Source organism: Balaenoptera acutorostrata, chromosome 16 (genome assembly GCF_949987535.1).
Source record: "Balaenoptera acutorostrata chromosome 16, mBalAcu1.1, whole genome shotgun sequence".
Taxonomy (NCBI): Eukaryota; Metazoa; Chordata; class Mammalia; order Artiodactyla; family Balaenopteridae; genus Balaenoptera; species Balaenoptera acutorostrata.
Window position 1 is genome coordinate 19,586,415 of NC_080079.1, and position 22,615 is coordinate 19,609,029.

Sequence of the window (22,615 nt, forward strand, 5' to 3'; positions counted from 1 at the left end):
CTGGATTCTTTATGCAGGCCACCCCCACCTCCTCGCCAACCTCCACCATCCCACTCCTATTTAAATGCAGGCGGCTCTGGCAAGAAGGAAGTGCAAGCCAAACTAGAGTATAAACCTGGTACCCAGAGTCCTCCTTGTGACCCACTGTGTGAACTGAAGTTGTGCAGCACGCTGTGAGCCCTGGATGAAGCACTTGGATGAAAGGTGCCAGCCAGCTGCTGAGCATTTTTATTCCAGTGGAAGGAAAACACTGTGGACTGGGTCTAGAGAAATACATCAAGCCCTGGGTGCCCAGTATCACTGAATGGGTGGTGGCTGCTTCTCCTTTACCACCTCTCATCAAAGCCCCAACACTGGTAGACGCTTTTGGCAGGAGAGAGGATGGAGCGAATCAAAGGTCTAATCTCCCCCGGCACAGTCTGTGGGTGCAAATACCTCAGGGCCGTTCCACTCTAGACAAACAGACAAAATAGAAGGACTTTGCATCACGTCCCTGCCTAATTTCTAGTAAAGGTAGCAGGGTGCTGTGGGATTTGGAGCCAGATCACCATTCCAGCTCCACCATTTCCTGACTGTGTGTCCTTGGGCAACTAACTTAAACTCTCTGTGCCTCAGTTTCCTCATCTATAGCAATGATAGTATTATTACTAGTATTACCTCATAGGCATGCCGTGAGAATTAAATTGAGATAAAGTGTTTAGCACAGTGCCTGGTACAGAGTAAACATTCAGTAAACGTTTCATTCACTCAATAAACGTTCATCACCATTCTATTAATAGTATTCTCCCGTGGGACCTGCCTCTCCTTACCTGGCGGAAGGGATTACATCATTACCTCATTCTCTGCCATTCTGCTTTCTTTCCTATCAGCTCCTTCTTGGTCTCTATCAGGTCTCTTGGTTCTGGTTTTCTCACTCTGCTTCGACTTGGTGCCCTTCGGTTCCAGCCCGTCTTCCCTGCCCGAGTCGTCAGGCGGGGGGTGTCTGCCTTCCCGCAGCCTGGCCTCATTTTTCCTCCTGGACCTCCCAGGGACATCCTGCTGCTGCTTCAGATACCTGTCCGATTTGCCCTTGGACTCTTTGCGGTAGTAGCCGTCTTCTCGGCTTTTGTATCCCGACGCGGAGTGGAGCGGGTTGGGGGACCCAGACCTCGGGTGCCTTTCTCGGTAGCCCCTCCCTCCTTCCAGTCGCTCATCTAACTCGGCCTTGTCCAGCTGCCGGGGATACTGTTTGCGGTCATGTGCCCACGTGTCCGTCCTCTCCCTCTTGTCCTCCCCGTTCTCCCTCCAGGGGACCGGGCCTCGCTCTTCCTCCCTCCTGGCGTAGGGAGAGTGCTCCCACGAGTCCCGGCCGTTGCCCCAGTCGGCCCGAGAGGGGCCCAGAGGGCTGTGAGAAGAGCTGCAGGAGGTGAAGCTCGGAGTGTGGGACCTCGGGGACAATGACCGGCTCACCGGACTTCGAGATCTCGGCCTTTCTGGGCCGTATCTGTGAAGGAGCAAAGGAGCCGTTTTAGAATCTGCACCTCCCTCAGCCTCCATCCCCAGATACACCCCGTCTCTGCAACAGACATACTGTGCACGTGACCCCACCTGGCCATACACGCTTCACCACAACTGCGCAGAGCGCACAGAGAGGTCCAGGAGCAAGCTCGTCCTCCCTCCAGGCTTCTGGGAGGGGTTTTCCCTGAGCACGGTCCTGGGGGCTTTCTGCCCCTTTACTCATTCTGCTCCTAGGAACTGGGATGAAAACTTGGGCTGTTTTGGCTCACCCCAGCTCTCTTCCTCTTGGAAATGAGCTACGCCCAGGGAGCAGGAGACTCTCCTGGGGCTGGGGTGGCTGTGGGCCAGGTTGCCCTGGTCCAGCCTGGTGGGCAAGACTGGCTAACCCCGGGGTTCAGTCAGCCGACCTCTTGACTATGAGACTGAAGCCGCCCCTCCACCTGGCCTCTACCGAAATAAAGTCCACCTCTTGGGCTGCATTCTCCTAGGAAGGCATTTTGGGGTTGGAAGAATCCTTAGAGCTCTGACCTGCGCATGTATCAGACGAAGAAACAGAAACCCAGAAAGAGACCCCAGCCCGTATAGCGTTCAGAGCAAGACCTCTTGGTCACCTGCCCCCCGACTCTACCACAGAACTGCAGGGTCACGGTGTGGCTTCACACATCTTTTAAAAACCCAAAAAACCATAATATTAAAAACAAACAAACGAACAAAAATCCCAAACCTGAACAGCTACATACAAAGATACACATACACACACACACACACACACACACACACACACACACACACACACAGGTTGTTATTAAGCAGGTCAACTGAGTCGTCCACCTGACATTCTAAAAGGACAGGCAACTTTCATTTGGTTCCCAAATACAGGAAAATCACGCAGTCCTCACTGACCAGGGGACAAGAGGCGTGGCTCACTGGGACCAGCCTTGACCTCCACTGGGGAAGCGGCCTGGGCTGGGCCCTCTGCAGCGAGGTTAGAGTGCCATCTGCGGCAGCCCTGGGTAAGAACTACAGAATGTGCCGGCCAGGTGCCACTCCTGCTGTTTCCCACAGTGGCCTCTGCAGGGACTGTCTCCATAGGGCAGTGACAGTGGTGAACTTGTAGCCTGGGCTTGGCAGGGTCACAACTTCAGCTGGGAGAAATGAGTTGGAAATGTGACTGCACTCGATGTGCAGAGTAAATGACTGGTCAGGTCATGGATGTTTCTACACCTACATTCAGCTCAAGAAAAATCAAGGGCTGGCTCTAAACAGAAGACACCCACACCACACACCACACACACACACCCACACCACACATATACACCCACACATGTACCACATACACATACCACACACGCACAACACAACACACACCAAACACATACAACACAAAATGCAACCACACAACACACACCAAACACAACACACCACACACCAAACACACACCACACATACACTCACACCACACACACATACACACCACACACATACACCCACACATGTACCACATACACACACCATAGACACACTACAACACAACACACACCACACAACACAACCACACAATACACATACCACACACACACAAAACACAACACACACAGTACAACACAACACACACCAAACACACATAACACACACACACACCCCACACTACACACACCACACACACAATACAACCACACAACACACCAAACACACACCACACACAAAAAACACACCACACACAATACAGCCAAACAACACACACCAAACACACAGAACACACCACACACACATACCACACACCACACACACAACCACACAACACGCAATACAAACACATACCACACACACACAAAACACAACACACACAGTACAACCACACAACACACACCATACACACAACACAACACACACACATACAACACACCACACACACAATACAACCACAAAACACACCAAACACACATGCACAACACACACAACACACAGACACACTTTCAGGCTGTTTTAAGAGAGTGTACATTGCCCCTGAGAGCCATAGATCAGCCTCCTATACTCCTTGACAACAAAGGAGGAGCAGCTAAGGGGAAGCTTAGCATCTTGAACTTTTCTGAGGTTTAACCTGAGCACTGGACTGGACTGATGCGTTCCATCAGGCACGTGGAAATAGAGGGCCCAGAGAGGCTGATGGACAGGGCAGAGGCAAGGGTAGAGCACAGAGTGACTCAAATACCCCTAAGAATGAGAAAGGGCAGAATGTTCCAATGACCCAGAATCTGCCCTGAGACCTAAGACAGGGCCTCACCTGTCTGCTTCCCGGAACATGTCCCTCTCCCTCTGGGAATGGATGTCCTGGATGATGGCAGCCACGGTTTTCCCAGGTTTCTAGGCAAAGTCAGAGGGGTCACCATCAGACCAGAGACGGCCTTGCAAACACCAGAAGGAAGCAGCTAGGACTTGGGTTCATTGCCCTGTCCACCAAAGGGGGGAAAGTGCCTTTTTAGGGGAAGAAAAAGTTTAATCCAGAGGATGAGGAGTATGAGAATAATGCTGAATGGCGGTGGGGCTGAGTGGTCCAGGGCACGTGGCATCCACTGAGCTGGGAAGGAAGGAGCCTGAGGCTCACCATCCACACGCTGGGAAAAAGCAGCATTTGTTAATACCCACCTCCCACCTCCTTCCGAATAAAAGAAAATACCTAAAATGTGAAAGGAAGGAAGGGAAAGAGGGCGGGAGGGAGGCAGGCATTATGACTTGGAAAGAGACTTGAAGATCACTAATATGCAGCCTCCACATTTTACACCTGAGGAAACTGAGACCCAGAGAGGTCATTGAGGCAGAGTTCTGCCTGGCACAGCTCCAGTCACCAGCCTCATTGTGTTCTAGGGTGACTCCTGGGGTTGTGCTGTGTTTAGGAACACATTCAAGGTCACAGAGATCATTAGAAAATCAGGACTTGACAACAGGCATTTTAACTCCAAGGTCCTTTCTATGCCCCACACTTCCTGCAACTCCTGACTTCAGTGCGGGGCTCCGCAGGGGTCATTTGGTGCTCAACGTAAATCTGCAAGGTGGGCAGTGCAGGCTGTGAGCCAGGTTTCACAGCTGAGGATGCCAGGCACCCAAAGGCTCTGCCCTTCCCAGAAGTTACTACGGAATGACTGTGCCAGGACAGGACCAAGCCAGCTCCCAAATCCCAACCAAAGCCCTTTCCTAAACCCAGAATGGCCAAACGTTAACAAAACAATAAAAAATAAATGATTAAAATAAGAAATTCATGAGCACAGAAGAAAGGATGGAAGCATTTTCCAAAAGACTACACAAAATTCATCCATTCAATTAAAATGTATGGAACAGGCTGAATTTATGGTATGTGAATTACATCTTAATAATACTGATGTTAAAAAAAGACCTAAAAACCCTCAGTCTGTGATGTCAACTTTTGACAAAGAATTTTATTAAGAAACTTAATCAACTGCTCTTTTTATCCTCAATTTTTTTCCTATGTACTTAACAAAGGATCATGAAATCTTAGAGCTATACAAATGTTAGGTCTCATCAAATATCTCATTTTATAGGTGTGAAACCCAGGACCAGAGATATGAAATGAGCTCTGTGATTAGGCGGGACTAGAATTCTGTGAGTCCTCTGAGTGCGCAGCTGCTTATCTGTGTTATTGTTAAGATTGAAGCTTGGGCTGGGAAAACAGTTCAGGAGAGAATAAAGGAGGAGCTGCCTGTGGTCTCAGGGGAGACGTCAGAGCTCGGACTTAGGGAAAGGATGTAAAATGTTCAAGCCAGGGAGGGATCTCTTGTCAACTCGAAATGCAAGAGGAGAGAACATCAAAGAGAAGGAAGTGGTCGTGAAGAAGGAGGAGGTCAAGAAGGCAGTCAATCCCCGTTCAAGAAAAGGCCCAGGAACTGAGCACTGGTCAGGATACCCACCTGAAAGGAGCCTCACACTTTTGGCAAATGGTCCCTTTCATCTGACTGTAGCTATAAAGGTTGACCCTCTGTAAGCATATGGAAGTGTCACCTACAAGTAACCAGATAACCCAAGCCCTGCAATGTCAACTGGCACCTGAGCTGCTTAAACTGGGCCAGAAGCAGAGACCGAAGGCCAAGCAAGAAAAGAGCTGGGGCTGTGGGCCTGGGCGGAGAAGAAGGCTACTTCCCAGGATGCTTCCTTCCACCCCACCCGAGACCATCTGTCCTCCCGCCAGCGTTGTTGGTCACCACCTGTGGGTAGAACGAGAAGGTTCACGTGGAGGTGATTCCACTGAGTGGGTCTTCCTCCTGCCTCCCCACCTTGGGCCACAAGGTGGAAGTTGCCTCCTGCACCATCATGGGAGAGGCCCGCCTGGGATGGCTGGTCCCCAGGAGACCCACTGCAGCACTGCCTCCATGCTGGCCAGCTTGGGAAAGCCGGCGGGAGCCATCAGGATCAAGTGCAGGGACGTGTGATGAGATCTCCTGGCACTGGGGAGGCCACATCCCAAGTCCCAAATCTGTCCTCACCCTGCCAAGCTGGAATAGGCGAAGGCTAAAGAATGTGCCCCCAAACCGGGTACAATATACCATGGCGACTTTTCAGAACACACAAATTCCCTGAGGGGATTGGATCAGGGACTTTCTGTGGCAAAAAAGAGTCCCCAAAGTCCCCAAAACTTTTCTTCTGCTCTCTGGAATCTCAAACCCTCGTGATTGTTCCTTCCGGTCCAGATCCAGGAGAGCCTGGTGTGAGAGCAGGGGGCCTGGTCAGGGAGCAGCTGAGGTTTTGCCGGTTACCCAGGGGTAGCATGGGTGGTGGGGTTGAGACCTGCAGGGACGGGCAGGTCAGGCCAACGTCAGAGCCAGAGGTGTTCTAGGAGCTCACGGTGCCTTCTGCACCTCCATCACCACAGACAGCAGCCCCTCGGGCCCTTCCCCTCTGGGTGCCCCCTGATGAGGGCAGAGCAGCCAATCAAACACCACAGATGGAAACATCCTCTAGTGGCCCAATGTGGTCCCCCGGCGGTCAAAGAGATGCATCCAGAGTTCTTTGGGGGCTAGAAGAGCCTCTTCTGGGCTTAACTATTTCCTTGCCCCTTATTTTCCCAATCACAGAACAGCCTCCTGGGGCCACTGTCAGCCCAGCGCCCCCTGAAGTTCCTTCTGTTCAGGTTGCATGGCCCCAGTGAGGCAGGGAATGGGGTTATTGATCGCAGCCGTTAGTGGCACAGGGCCCCGCATGGAATGAGCGCTCCACGATGACTGGCTGGAGAGATGGAGGGATGGGCTGACGAGAAAGATCATGACAATCTGCAAATACTATACGCTGGGGCTGGCGGTCACAGGCACTGTGACCCCCCTCTGAGGACCACAGGTCAGTTTCTCTCTTTTAAGTGATAATTCCAAATTGTTGGCACTCTCTGGCCCAAACACCCTGCCAGCTGCCATCTGAGAAGGAGTCAGAAGTGGCCAAAGACTTTCAAATAACAGAGTCAACTTTTCACTCTAAGAAAATCCTCTCAATCTTCCTCTTCAGGCCTGGCCTCGTTATCCTGTGGTTAAAGGTATAAAGGAGGCAGGTACAATAAAGCTGTAATCGTTGCAGGGGAATGGAAATGGAAGAGAACAGAGTAGGTCTGCGATGATGTTTGGGGGTACCTTTTTATTGCAGAACATTTCAAACACACACAAAAGTAGACAGAATGGTATATTGAACCCCCCCCCCACGGTGAATCCATTTCCACTGTCAACAAGTCCCCAGGGGACCATCCACAGTGCTCTTGGTCAACACATCTTGCTACTTTAGGACAAGGGTGAGCTTTCAAGCCCCATACAGTCCCAGGGAAGTGTGCCCTCAGAGGGAGGCAGATGCTGGGCCAGCATAAAAGAAGCTGCTAGAGAGCTTCGTGCCTTCGGACCCCTCCGTGGCTGTTTTACATGTCTCCAGAGTCCCAGGAAGATGCTGAAACCTTCCAGATGAGCCCTGAACTTGTCAGAGCCAGATCCTGTCCCAGCAGCCCTGACTGTTTCTGACATGAGTGTGCTTTCCAGGCTCTACGTCTCTTCTCACCCGACTGCTGCCCAGAAACCCCCTCTCTGTTTCGTTAAGTTGCCTCATCCTTCAAGGCCCTACTCAGGAATCTCTCCCTTTACACAAGCAAGTCACACTGCCTTTTGCCACTGAACTTCTAGGAGTTCCGTACGTATGCACTCAGGTTGAAATCACAAGAATTGTTTATCTGCCCAGTTTAACTCTGCCAGCCCCAGCGTATAGTATTTGCAGATTGTCATGATCTTTCTCGTCAGCCCATCCCTCTATCTCTCCAGCCAGTCATCGTGGAGCGCTCATTCCGTGCGGGGCCCTGTGCCACTAACGGCTGCGATCAATAACCCCATTCCCTGCCTCACCGGGGCCGTGCGACCTGAACAGAAGGAACTTCAGGGGGCGCTGGGCTGACAGTGGCCCCAGGAGGCTGTTCTGTGATTGGGAAAATAATCACAAGTGAGACAGCAAACTTTCCCCAAGTGAGGACCATTCTCATATTCATTGTAGCTCTCAGCACCACATCTTATATGGAAAAGACCCTCAATCATCATTTGCTGATTTATTCTTCCTAACCAAGAGCATCATGGACCACTCACAAGACTGCTTCCCAGGGCCAGGGACCATCTCTGTGGCTAGGAGGCTGGCAATTTACCAGTGGCTCTGAAACCAGGCCCGCTGTCCCCAAACCACCTGGGAGCTTCAGTCCCACCCCAATCCACTAAATGAGAACATCTGGGCAAGAGGACTTGAAAACTCCCCTGACAGTTCTCTGATGGAGTGACTGGAACACACAGGTTCAAACTATTCCAAGTTCCCTTCTGCCAGTAAGACACTGTGACTCTGGGGAAGTCGCTATAGAATAACCAATCTTGTCACGCAGGTCTGCTGGCAGGAAAACACTCACTTTTTATTGTTCCTTCAGATTTTCTTTCTCATTCATTTCACACATTTGTTGGACACCTATTATGTGAAAGTTTCTGCCCCAAACGCCCTGAGGAATAAAATCTCTGCCACAAAGAGTGAGACAAGATTACTGGCATGAGGAAATATTCAAGAGAGGAGAGGAGAAAATGCCTTAAAAATCTCTCCTTCTTCTCCCTCCACTCTGCCTGGTGAGCAAAAGGTAAAGTTACAGGACAGAGACCCATCAAAATTTCCCCCACCTCTGCAAGCCCTGGCGGGACCCCATGTGATAGTCCTTTGGCCCAGAGACACATGTGGATACAGTGCCACACGTGGATACAGTGCTTTGCTGTCTGCCTCCCCAGGAACCATCCTCTCTTCTGCAGCCTGCTCCCAGGACTTAGCAGGTGACACAGGCCTGGCCAGTCACAGCACGGCCCCAGAGACTGGCTCAGGGAAGAGCACGTGTCCAAAGCTAGCCTGATTGGAATGACTCTCGGGACTTCTGTGGGAGCTACTAGGAAAAACTCTGGCTTTCTCTTGGTGGAGGAAATGGGAGGCTGAGGAGCCAAAGCTGCCGGAATCACTGAAGCCATCACGCCACCTAGAGGAGAGAGCCGGGGGCTGTCAGGGGCCATCGCAGGGAGACCCCAGTGACAAAGCCAAGCGAACAGAAAGCAGAGTGGAGAGAAACCAAGTCCTAATGATAGCATACGGGCCCTGAATCCAGCCATGCCTGCAGCCAGGGCTACTCCTTGGTCTTTTCAGTTACATGAGTGAAAAAATTCCTTTTTTTACTTTAGCCATTATGCTAAAGTTCTAGCTGATTCAGGTCAACATAGGGACCACAATGCACATATTTCTATGCAGTGGAAACATGCCTTGAGATGCCTTCACATAGAGGCAGTGTGACTGCTTGGGAAGCAGAAAATCCTTACTAAAGGTCAGGAACAGTGTTTTCTAGCTGCTCAAAGTGTGCTCTGAGGACCAGAAGCTTCAGCATCTCCTGGGAGCTTGTGAGAAACGCAGAATCACCACCCCGCCTCAGACCTACTGAATCCGAAATTTTAACGAGATCCATAAGCGATTTGTATGCACACTGAAGTTTGATAAGCTCTATTAGAATACCATCTCTGCTGCTTACTGACTGGATGACTGTAAGCAAATTACCTGATTTCTCTGTTTTTCACATGGACAATAGAGAGTATAAAAACACAATATAGAGATGCAAATACAGTGCAAAACCAAAACAGTCCTAGGTTTTAATCACGGCTCTTCCAGTAACTATGATCTTGGGCAAGTTACTGAACTTCTATGAGGCTCAGTTTCCTCATCTGTAAAACTGAGATAATAATACCTGTCTGACAGGACTGACGCCAGGATCGCAGTAGATAATGTATTAAAGTGCTTGGCACATTACTTGACCCAGGACTCAATTAAAGGTACATATTCTTGTTATTATTGTTGTACTATTTTAATTACTGTTATTATCCACCCTACACACCTCATAGGGGAGGGTGATTGTGAGCCTCAAAGAGACCATTTATGAAAAAAAAAATGCTTAAAATCAAAGAACACAAGGTATAGTACTTTACTGATCTGGAAACTGAGGTTCACAGAGGTTAAGCAATTTGCCCAAGGTCATCAAAGAGGGAAGGCATAGAGGCTAGGCTGGCGCTACCACTCTGCAATCTAGTGTAGGTCACATGGCTGTTGATGGTTCTATGTTTATGTGTTCTGTCTCCCCAGACTTGCTACCTCCAAATCCGTGGGGCCTGGCCCAGTTCCTACCCACAGTGAGCACTCACTGAACATTTGCTGAATGCAAACTTTGACCATCTGACCTCTTTAACCCACAGTTTTTGCACCACCCCAAAGGACCTCTCTTGATAAGGGACTACAAACGCCTTGGTACTTTAAGAAGCAGAGTACTGCAGTTAATCCTAATTAGAACCTTATGACAACATCTCATTTGGAGACCAAAGCTCCCCTGGGAATTCACTGCAGTAATTCAATTCTAAGCCCCCAGGGCAGAATCCAGGAGAACAAGAACTTTGGGTACGGAATGGGGTGGGATCGTTGACTTGTCTGAGAAAAGCAACAGGCTTTCCTGAGTTGGAAAAAAAGTGCCAGGTTCTGCCTGAAGCAGAACTGTTGGCAAAGGAACTTCAGAAGCAATAATGCAAGCAAAGCAGAATCAGGACTTTGACAACTGGTTGACATATTACCGATCTACATATGTAGACTTGTCAGAATGCTAGTCCTAGCTAGAAACAACCACTGAGCCTTTGTCTTCTGACTTGAACCTTGAAGGCAGATTAAGGGCTGTGAGCCTTGAACAAAATGGACCCTAACAAAACATGGAATGAGCTGAAGTCAACTGGAAAATCCCATTAAACAGGACAGTAGAAAGCACAAAATAAGAAGTTAGATTTAACCACAAATATGGCATTAAATACAATAAATCCAAACGGACTAATGGCTCCAGCCAAGAGAACTCCTGCAAACCAATAGGAAGATACAATCCAAAAGAAAAGCATGGGCAAATGGCTTAAAAAGAAATTTCCCACTGGAGAAGACCTAGATGGAATAACCAACAAACACATGAAAAACTGCTCAACCTCAATTAATATAGAAAATAAAAAATAAAATCATAATAAACCATTACACTCTCCCCAGAGAGGCAAAAATTAGAAAGTTGGACAAGACTAAGTGTTAGCAAGAAGGTGAGCTATTGAAAACTCTCAGACACTACTAGTAGGAATGCTATCATCTAGTACAGTTGAGGGTAAGCATGCCTTGTGATCCAGCAATTCTACTTCTAGTTATGTACATTTTCCTGGTTATATGCACATGTACATGGGTACTGGGATAACATGTTTGAAAATGTTCATGGTAGCAGTGTCTCTAATACCCTAAAACTGGAACCCAAATGTCCATCAACAGTGGAATGGCTAAACAAATTTATAGTCATACAATGGAAATTTATATAACAATGAAAATAAAGATGCACCCAACATAGATGGCATAACGTAGAATGAAAGAACACAGTATGATTCCATTCACATAAAGTTCAAAAATAGGTAAAACTATAATGTTAAAAAAGGCATAGAGAGGGGGTAGAATAATAAGGAAAAGCAAGGAAATGGTTATCTCAGGGTCAGGAGAGTGGAGAGGGAGGGGTTGAGCACAAGAAGGGACTTACAAAGTCTTCTTGGTGCTGTCCGTGTCCTATTTCTTGACTTTGGTGGTGGTTTTGTGGGATTTATGGGAGTTCACCCATTATTACTTTTTCAACTGTGCAATACAAAATTAGTCACTTTTCTGTCTGTATGTTATACTTCGTGATAAAACAAAAAAGAAAGAAAAAAAGAAGAGAATGGTAGAGCAAGCTGAAACAAAAACAAAAGCCCTGTTTGGAATTACCTCAATTCAATCCTGAGTTCGGACAATGGCCAACTCAGTCATGTGCTGCTTAGAAGGCTTTCTATGGGGCTTAAGACAATAAATATAGAGAGGGTGGAGGAGAGAATATAAGATCAATGGGGCGACAGATGAAGAAAAAGTTACTGAAGACCTGTCTGGGTTTCATTCAGGGGTTTATGCTTGGAACTCTCACCTCTGAAAAGCAACCATCTTTCCCTTCTTTCTTCATCTTTCAAGACTTCTCTTAAAATCCTCCTTGGGTCCCAGGTAGGTAGTCATCTTGCCCCAAGCACCCCTTTGCATCTTGTACTTACCTCAATGAGCACTTTTCTTGCCATGTTATAATGGGTTTGCCTTTCCATGTGATATCCTCAAAGGCAGTGGGTAATTTTTGGATCTTTTCCTGTGCTCTCCTTCCCACCAGCACTTAGGCCAGTGGCTGACAAGGAGGAGACACTTAGCTGTTGCTTGTTGAATGACTGAATGAAGGAGAGAATGCTTTACCTTCAGCTGCAATTCCTTGTATCTCTTGGACATCCGAATGAGCAACTTCTCACCATTGATCATCGCAGATTTTTCTTGGTAATACTGGACCATGGCCTGGGCAGCCTCTGTGTAAGCCATCTCTAAAAAGGCCTAGGAAAGAAAGGAAGGACAGACATTGGACTTGACTTGAATGGTCTTAAAGAAAATTCTGTTCAAGGTATGACTCCATGTATATGAAGTTCAAGAATTAGGCAAAACAAACTGATGGTGGTAAAAGTCAGAGTTGAGCTTCCCTCGGGCTTGGGGGTGGGATATTGACTGGGAAGGGAAATGAGGAAACCTTCTGGAGTTCTGGAAATGTTCTATATCCTGACCCACATAGCAAATACATAGGTGTGCACATGTAAAAAATTAATGGAGTACACTTAAGACTAGTGCATTTTAGAGTATGTGTTTTATACGTCAATAAAAAGGAAAAAATTCAGTACAAGGAAGAGCTTTCTTTGATCCCATCTGTTCAAAGAGACTTATTTATTAACTTCAGCAAAAGAGCTCATTATAAGATGGCCCCTCTCCTGATCCCCATGGTTACCAAACATTATTCTTAATTACATATGTCCATCCTGGGCTACATCATGCCACAGGAGTCCCTCTGGATGGGAGGGTCCATTAACCCACAGTTCCCCTGAGGGAAGGGGGTGGGGGAGCTGAGTCTGTTGCACAAGTGACCTTGGGCTCATCCCTGAAAAACTTGCTAATCGGTGGTGGCGATGACAGGAGACAGACACAAGCCCTGGGTATCTGAGCTCTCAATTTCTTTGCAAAGAAAGAAATACACTAAAAAACTCGGGGGCTCCCCAGGCTTGAAGGAAGGCCATGTCTTTGTGAGCTGGAGAGAGAGGAGACCCTCAGTTACGTTTCCACAGCACCTCTCCTCTTTAACTTTTCTGATAAAAACCCTTACAAAGAAACAGGTTTTCCACTCAATCGGTGCCTATAGGGAGTTTCTAAATAGCCTGTTTTGGCTGACCTGTCAGTTGACCCCAGGAGCTGCTGTGGCAGATTCATCACTGTTATTGTCTTAGATTTGTTGGATTTGTACTATACTGACGCTGCACTGGTCTGGTCCCTCAGTGTTGAAAAGGAAACATGGCCTGTGGCAAGGGAGCCCTTGCTGTGGGCCCTCATCTCCCATTTCCTTGAACTGCACGGGCTTAACAAGCTCATCCTCCCTCCTTCCCTCACATCTGCTTTTGAATTTCAGACATGCCTTTCTCCGTGCTGTCACAGTCTATGGCAGAAGCATGGGAAACCAAAAAGTCAGGGTTCTTTTACTCTAAGATCAGGAACAAGATAAGGTTGCCCACTCTCACTGCTATTATTCAACATAGTTTTGGAAGTTTTAGCCACAGCAATCAGAGAAGAAAAAGAAATAAGAGGAATCCAAACCAGAAAAGAAGAAGTAGAACGGTCACTGTTTGCAGATGACATGATACTATACATAGAGGATCCCAAAGATGCTACCAGAAAACTACTAGAGCTAATCAATGAATTTGGTAAAGTAGCAGGATACAAAATTAATGCACAGAAGTCTCTTGCATTCCTATATACTAATGATGAAAAATCTGAAAGAGAAATTAAGGAAACACTCCCATTTACCATTGCAACAAAAAGAATAAAATACCTAGGAATAAACCTACCTAAGGAGACAAAAGACCTATATGCAGAAAACTATAAAACACTGATGAAAGAAATTAAAGACCATACAAACAGATGGAGAGATATACCATGTTCTTGGATTGAAAGAATCAATATTGTGAAAATGACTATACTACCCAAAGCAATCTACAGACTCAATGCAATCCCTATCAAACTACCAATGGCATTTTTCACAGAACTAGAACAAAAAATTTCACAATTTGTATGGAAACACAAAAGACCCTGAAGAGCCAAAGAAAAAGAAAAGAGAAAGAGAAAGAAAAACGGAGCAGGAGAAATCAGGTTCCTGGGCTTCAGACTATACTACAAAGCTACAGTAATCAAGATAGTATGGTACTGGCACAAAAATAGAAATATAGATCAATGGAACAGGATAGAAAGCCCAGAGATAAACCCACACACATATGGTCACCTTACCTTTGATAAAGGAGGCAAGAATATACAATGGAGAAAAGACAGCCTCTTCAATAAGTGGTGCTGGGAAAATTGGACAGCTACATGTAAAAGAATAATATTAGAACACTCCCTAACACCATACACAAAAATAAATTCAAAATGGATTAAAGACCAAAATGTAAAGCCAGACACTATAAAACTCTTAGAGGCAAACATAGGCAGAACACTCTATGACATAAATCACAGCAAGATCCTTTTTGGCCCACCTCCTAGAGAAATGGAAATAAAAACAAAAATAAACAAATGGGACCTAATGAAACTTAAAAGGTTTTGCACAGCAAAGGAAACCATAAACAAGATGAAAAGTCAACCCTCAGAATGGGAGAAAATATTTGCAAATGAAGCAACTGACAAAGGATTAATCTCCCAAATATACAAGCAGCTCATGCAGCTCAATATCAAAAAAAAAAACCAGCCCAATCCAAAAATGGGCAGAAGACCTAAATAGACATTTCTCCAAAGAAGATATACAGATTGCCAACAAACACATGAAAGAATGCTCAACATCATTAATCATTAGAGAAATGCAAACCAAAACTACAATGAGGTATCACCTCACACCGGTCAGAATGGCCATCATCAAAAAGTCTACAAACAATAAATGCTGGAGAGGGTGTGGAGTAAAGGGAACCCTCCTGCACTGTTGGTGGGAATGTAAATTGATACAGCCACTATGGAGAACAGTATGGAGGTTCCTTAAAAAACTAAAAATAGAACTACCATACAACCCAGCAACCCCACTACTGGGCATATACCCTGAGAAAACCATAATTCAAAAAAGAGTAATGTACCACAATGTTCATTGCAGCTCTATTTACAATAGCCAGGACATGGAAGCAACCTAAGTGTCCATCGACAGATGAATGGATAAAGAAGATGTGGCACGTATATACAACGGAATATTACTCAGCCATAAAAAGAAATGAAATTGAGTTATTTGTAGTGAGGTGGATGGACCTAGAGTCTGTCATACAGAGAGAAGTAAGTCAGGAAGAGAAAAACAAATACCATATGCTAACACATATATATGGAATCTAAAAAAAAAAAAAAAATGGTTCTCACGAACCTAGGGGCTGGACAGGAATAAAGACGCAGATGTAGAGAATGGACTTGAGGACATGGGGAGGGGGAAGGGTAAGCTGGGACGAAGTGAGAGAGTAGCATTGACATATATACCAAACGTAAAACAGATAGCTAGTGGGAAGCAGCCGAATAGCACAGGGAGATCAGCTCGGTGCTTTGTGACCACCTAGAGGGGTTGGATAGGGAGGGTGGGAGGGAGACTCAAGAGGGAGGGGATATGGGGATATATGTATATGTATAGCTGATTCACTTTGTTATACAGCAGAAACTAACACAACATTGTAAAGCAATTATACTCCAATAAAGATGTTAAAAAAAAAAAGTCAGGGTTCTTTCAAATTCCGCCACTCAGCTTTCTAAGTGCCTCTTTCTTTTTTTAAAAATTCTTAAATTTTTTATTTTTATACAATTTTTAAAGGTTACTTTCCATTTACAGTTATTACAAAATATTGGCTATATTTCCCGTGTTGTACAATACATCCTTGAGCCTATCGTACACCCAGTAGTTTGTACCTCCCACTTGCCCATCCCTATATTGCCCCTTCCCCTGCCCCACTTGTAACCACTAGTTTTTTCTCTATATCTGTGAGTCTGCTTCTTTTATGTTATATTCATTAGTTTGTTGTATATTTTAGATTCCACAATATAAGTGGTATCATATAGTATTTATCTTTCCCTGTCTGACTCTAAGTGCCTGTTTCTTCATGCAAGCATTTTAGCACCTCGAGCTCTCACCAGTCACATGGGAATAAAACGAATTCAGTGAATCTCACTGCATTCATGTTGCAAGCTGAATTTTGGAAATTTGCCCAAAATAGAATTCTGAGAAGGAGGAATGAAGAGACTAAATGAGTAGTCTAAGCCCAGGTTGACAGAGGAAGACCACTGATGATCCAAGGTGGCTCTGAGTCTCCAAAGTTCATGCCTTAATTAAGAAAAGAATTTCTCCTATGCCTGTTCCTCTGATTCCTAAAGTTAAAATATTTATTAAAAATAAAAGACTAAATATTCTTACTTCTGACCAGTCACTGTATAAACTACCCGCTTTGACTTTAGAAATGAAGACAAACATATTAACCCCCAAAGACTCAGTCAATCCTCATACGTTAAGGGTTCTTAGTTCCGTAGATTCACCAGGCGTCCATTAATTCCCACCTACTCTTCTGCTCTGAGAACCAAGAGCCTCAGTTGCTAAAACCAAGGATCAGTGAAAATAACCTGTTCCCCGTCAGTTGTTGGCTGGCTCAAAAATCCACGCCCTCAAGAGATGAGAAACTTAGAAAGTAAAAAAGACAGTAGCATTAGCTCACGGGGTGGGTAACACGGTGAAAAGACTCAAGTTCATGGATTTCTGTTTTAGGGACCTGTTAGCTTTCTGTGATAATGAGTACCTCATTCCAAAGCACATCCTCACCTCTAGGTAACTCACAAAGGCCTGGATCCATCACAAGAAGGGTAAGGTGAAACACGAGGAAACAAAACACCACCATCAATGAAAACCTCTGTGCTGTACCAGCTGTAGGCCAGCTGTGTACTACCCCTTTATGTTATGAACAGCTGCTTTTTAAAAAAATTACATAGTTCCCCTCCACCAATGTGTGGTCTATCTGGTACATACCAGTGTGAAAGTGCCCAGACCTACCTGATTAGTAGACTTCATGAGGATGTAATTAGTGACCTTTCCAAAGGGCAGCCCCAGGTTAATGACGTCATTCTCGGTGCAGCTTCCCTCCGGCAGATTGCAGATGTGTACCACGCGGCCAGCACCCGTTTTCCGCTGCGCAAACGGGAACAGAGAGCAGTGGTTTGGTCTTCAAAAGACATTTCCTTCTTGCCCTCTATCTATTCCAGATGCTCCTACTGGCTATGTTCCCCCAAATAATGATCAAAAAACTATAATTTACAAAATGAATGCAGAAAAATAATCCATTTGCAGAGAGATATAAAACATTGATTTTATGCCATCTCTTTACAAAAAAGATTCGTAACAATTTTAACGAGATATCACATCCAGGGCTGTCGAAGAGATAAGGAAATGGGCATATCCATATGTTGCTGGTGGGAGGTTGTGTATCTACAATCTTCTGAGAAGATACTTTAGCATATTGAATAAAACTTAAAATATATATAGCACAGGATCCTGCCATCCCACTTTTGGAAATCTAGCCTACAGAAATAAATACACCAATATGTAAATACTTATGTACAAGGACATTTATTGCAGTTAATTTATTATAATAAATTTATAATTTATTGCAAAAATTTTTGGAAACAGCCTGAATGTCCAAGAATAGGATAATGATTGAGTAATTGATGGTTCACACCTACAATGGAAAACTATGTAGCCACTGAAAGAAGGTGGTAAATGAGCTGATCAGGAAAAAATGTTTAAGATAAAGTAAAAAGCAGGTTGCCAAGTACAGGTGTAATATGATGATATTCTTGTAAAACAAAGCAAAAACCCAAAAATATCTAAGAAAAAGATGAAGCAAATGTAAAATTTTGATAATTATTGGAATTGGGGGATGAGTACACAGGGGTTAATTACACTTGTCTCTACTGTTCTGTATGTTTGAAATTTTTCACAATGAAAACATTTTAAGGGATATCAGCACAGACACAGAAAGGTATGGGGGCAATACATATCAACCTATCAGTACTGGTTATCTTCAAAGAGCAGAATTGGAAGGGAGTAAGGGGGAGATGTTTAACCTACTTCTTATATGTCTCATATTGTTTGACTTATAATTTTTAAAAAACCCAATAAAGAAAAAAGAATATAGAAAGGATTTGTGAACTTAATACATATACATAGACATTCACAGCGACAACCTTTGGTTTAGGGCAGTGGCTTCCAAAATTTTGTTAGTCTTGAAATCCTTTCTTCAAACAAAAGCTTGCCCACCAGCCCAACATATTCAACAAATAAAGAGGTGCTGCTCTAGACAAACCTTGCGATCCAACACCCTGTTGCCACCCCCCCATCCAGCAGTCCCAAAGGCATCTCTAAGGAACACAGTTTAGAAACGAAGACCCGGGCCTAATCAAAGCTCCTGGAGGGAGGAAGTGTGTCTGGTCTGTGCAAACCTTAATCAGACTGGAGTCTCCAGGAGGTTCAAGAATTAGTAGCCATAAGCCAACCCAATGTGGAAGAGAAGGATGCAATTTTCTAAACCCGTAGTAATAGCATAGCCCATATTTGCATAATCACCATCTGCTTTCTATGATAAAGTGAACTTCAACATCTAATTACATTTGATGTGGGTCCTACTCTACTATAGTAATACAGTGGGAAAGTCTGAGGTCTCATCCCTAACAAGGGCTAATACTTGGGTAATTCTACCATGAAAAGCCCTCGTTTGTCTCATCTGGGCTGAGGACAATAAGAGTCAATAAGAATTTCCTTGGACGGTTCAGCCCTGAATTGGAGAAACCCAAGTGGCCCTTTCAGACCTCCCTCTCCGCAGTGTCCAGAGGTCAAGCACTTTCCCAAAGGGAAACAGTCTTCAGTGTGTGGCCCAGGCAGCTCCCAGAGCATGCCCACACCTCCCTAAAGTGCAAACGGTGCTCTCCATAAGCTGGGAGACTTTGAGTATGAGCCTGGCTAAGGAGGACCGAGCCCTTCTCCAGGGAAGACAGGAGGAGGGCTAAGAGGCAGGATCTTTGCCTCTCATTAGGGTGAGTGGCCACACAAAAATGCAGACCCAACTGAGCTCTCGGGCTGGGCAAAGTGGCCAGTCCTCTGAGTTTATCAACAGGAGGGCTGAGGCTGGGTGCTCTGCTGGTTCCTCTTAGCCAGGCACGTTTCTGCCCATGTGACTCTGCTGTGGCCGGCCCGGGCTCATGTGTGCTTGGACAACAGAGCAGACACGCAGGGCAGTTCTGGACCGATCCTGCTCCTTGCCTGTCCCGTTGCCTAGTGACTGGGCACGAGGGCCAGCGCCTCTCTCATCGTCTCCTCCAGACTGAAAGAGCAACTCAAGAGGCTTTTATCCAAGCATAAGTGTAGCAACTACTGCTGAGAGCAGAGCATGCCTCCCGAGGAATAAACACCCTCACCGCTGCTGGTCACCAAAGAACAATATGAAGTCACACTGCGGACAAGTTAGAAAGGTGCTAAAATGAGTGAGTCTCAATTAAGATTTTCATTTAAATTTAAAAAGTACACTGCAGCAACATGCATGGACCTAGAGGATTGTGACACTACGTGAAGTAAGTCAGAGAAAGACAAATATCATATGATATCACTTATATGTGCAATCTAAAAAAAAATGATACAACTGAACTTATTTACAAAACAGAAATAGACTCACAGACATAGAAAACAAATTTATGGTGACCAAAGGGGAAAGGGGGGAGGGGGATAAATTAGGAGTTTGAGATTAACAGATACACACTACTATATATATAAAACAAATAAACAACAAGGACCTACTCTATGGCAGAGGGAACTATATTCAATATCTTGTAATAACCTATAATGGAAAAGAATCTGAAAAAGAATAGACATATATATGTATAACTGAATCATTTTGCTGTACACCTGAAACTAATACAACATGTAAATCAACTCTACTTCAATAGAAAGTTGTTCGTTTTGAAAAACTAAAAAAAAAAGTATCTATTTACATAGAAAAAAATGTACATTTCATTGGCTCTATTTCCTCCCAAGATTTTAATCAGCAATAGAAATTGGATTTTATTGACACTCTTGTCGTCACTTAAAATACTCATGAGATTTTTAGTAATCTTCCAATTAATCATATTAATTTGGAGTTTCTCCACTGGTGAACTGCAGATGGGTTACAGGTATGCCAAGATACTGGCCCCTTGGGGCAAAGCACCTCCAGTGGCCACAAGCAGCTTCTTCACTTTAACCAGTTCCCTTCAGTGTATCATTTTCTAAGGGACCCATGAAATGAAAATCTTGACCATCAAAAATCTGTGTTGTGTCTGGTATCAGGGCATGTGAGAAATCTTAACCAGTTAGAAACATTTTTTATGTGTGGTATTCTTTTGCAAATATTTGATTTAGGATAGTTCAGCCTACTTTCCTTTCTGTCACTGACCTAAAGTATCTTTTTGTTAAACTCAACTAGGTTCAAAATCATATTTGATTCATAAAGGGTGTGGGGTTATATGTATAATCACTCTATCCTTGAACAGTTCATATAAACATGGCTATTATTTGCCTTACGTCCTATGGGAACTCTGGACGATGGGGGAGAAGGGGTGAGAGGAAGGCAGAATACAGTCTAGGTGGTACTCTTGTAGAGTAAAATCTGTCCACTGGGGTCACAGACAATCCTGAGTGCCTTGAAGCAGGCAGCATGATGCCTTACGCTAATTCCCAACCTGGGTTCTCTAAGAAGTCCAAGTCCTGAAGGGTCTTTGAAGGTAATAATATATCAAGGAAGGATCGTTATTTTTGACATTTAAAAAACCGGAGTTGAGGGACTTCCCTGGCGGTCCAGTGGTTCAGACTTCGCCTTCCAATGCAGGGGGTGTGGGTTTGATCCCTGGTCAGGGAGCTAAGATCCCACATGCCCGGCGGCCAAAACACCAAAGCATAAAACAGAAGCAATATTGTAACAAATTCAATAAAGACTTTTAAAAATTTTAAAACAAACAAACAAACAAAAAAACCTGAGTTGAGATCATACTTTGAGTTTCTTTACTGAGATGCTAATCTTGGTTAGATCCTTACCCTGATGAGAAAGTCTGGTGTATCTGTGTTTTTCGATTCATAGAAATGGGGAGCTAGTTAATTACTCACTAATGTAAGTGCTTTGGCAGATACAGTACTCTTGCCAAACATGAAATGCAGGACAGGTGCTGCTTGAGGTAGGAGTAATAACTGAAAACAGTTTGGGCTGTAAAAAGCACAAGACTTCCTGACGTAGTGAAAGAACCTGATCTTGGAAGACAGAGGACTGGGTTTCAGTTCCAGCTCAGCAACCGATTAGGTACATGACAAGGACAAACTAATTTTCCTTTCCTTAGTTCTCCAGTGTCTGGAATGAGGAAGTTAGTCTATACGTCTTAAGTCCTCTCCAGACGTAAAATATCCGTGCTTATGTGGCTCAAAGTTCTAAAATTCCACTCCTCTCAGAAGCCTTGCCAAGCTAAACCCTAAGATCCAGGTTAATGATAAGCTTCCCCAACTGTGTTGGGCAAAAACAGGAAGTCTGTGTTTTTCCCACTCCCTGTCCCAATGAATGTAATGTTTGTCCTCCCGCTCTGCGTGATCAGCCATTTCAGCAAGCATGCATATGTGCACAAGCATGGCCATCGTTCAGACAGGCCTGTACGTGTTGTTGCTGGTTTCATCTTTACAGGGCTGAAGATAAGCTCCAAGCAGTGAACAGCTTGCCAATGTGCTCTGCCCTGAGAAAGACGCTGCTCCCTGAATGAACGAGAGGAGTTGAGATCATATACTGAGATAAACGAAAGACAGGTGGGACCGCTGCCTCTCTGAGGACAGACACACATCAGGTGTGTGCCTCACGGTCTTCAGGCACCAGTGCCAGGCCAGTGGGAATATCAGACAGACCTGGGTCTGTGTCCCTGCTCCCCAGTGACTACCGTGGGCAAGTTACTGAATTTCTCCAAGCCTGAGTTTGTTTGTCTATAAACCAGGGAAAATAAACATTGATTCCACAGGACCGTTTAGAAGACAAAAATGCCACAATGTATGTAAAGTGCCTTTGTGCAAGGCCTGGCATCAGCAGGCTTCTATAAATAAATATTTGTCTCCTTCTTTCCTCCAACAGTTAAAGGATGTGCTATGACGCTCCTGGACTGGGAAAAAATGTAACTGTACTGTGATTATGTAAGAGAAAGTCTGTGTTCTTAGGAAATTCATGCTGATGTAGTTAGGAGTGAAGAGGTACCATGTCTCCAATGGTTCAGGAGAAATATGCATAGATCATTAGATGGATGGATGGATGGATGAATGGATGGATGGATGAACAGATAAAGATAGAGATGGATGGATAGACAGATGATAAAGAGACAGAGACAGAAGAGA

At 45.0% G+C, this 22,615-nt stretch overlaps 1 protein-coding gene across 3 annotated transcripts in view; it reads right to left on the minus strand.

Annotated features, from left to right (window-relative positions):
• The window catches only part of RBM20 (RNA binding motif protein 20), a 205,923-nt gene that overhangs the window by 29,805 nt on the left and 153,503 nt on the right, over positions 1 to 22,615 (minus strand). For all 3 annotated transcript variants that reach the window (XR_450227.2, XM_007173074.2, XM_057530739.1), the window contains 4 exons: positions 17,228 to 17,362; positions 12,346 to 12,477; positions 3,782 to 3,861; positions 835 to 1,483 (listed from right to left, as the gene is read on the minus strand). Coding sequence is in view for 2 of the 3 variants with exons in the window: in XM_007173074.2 (XP_007173136.2) it covers positions 835 to 1,483; positions 3,782 to 3,861; positions 12,346 to 12,477; positions 17,228 to 17,362 (996 nt within the window). In the remaining variant the exon portion in view is untranslated. The remainder of the gene's footprint in view (positions 1 to 834; positions 1,484 to 3,781; positions 3,862 to 12,345; positions 12,478 to 17,227; positions 17,363 to 22,615) is intronic.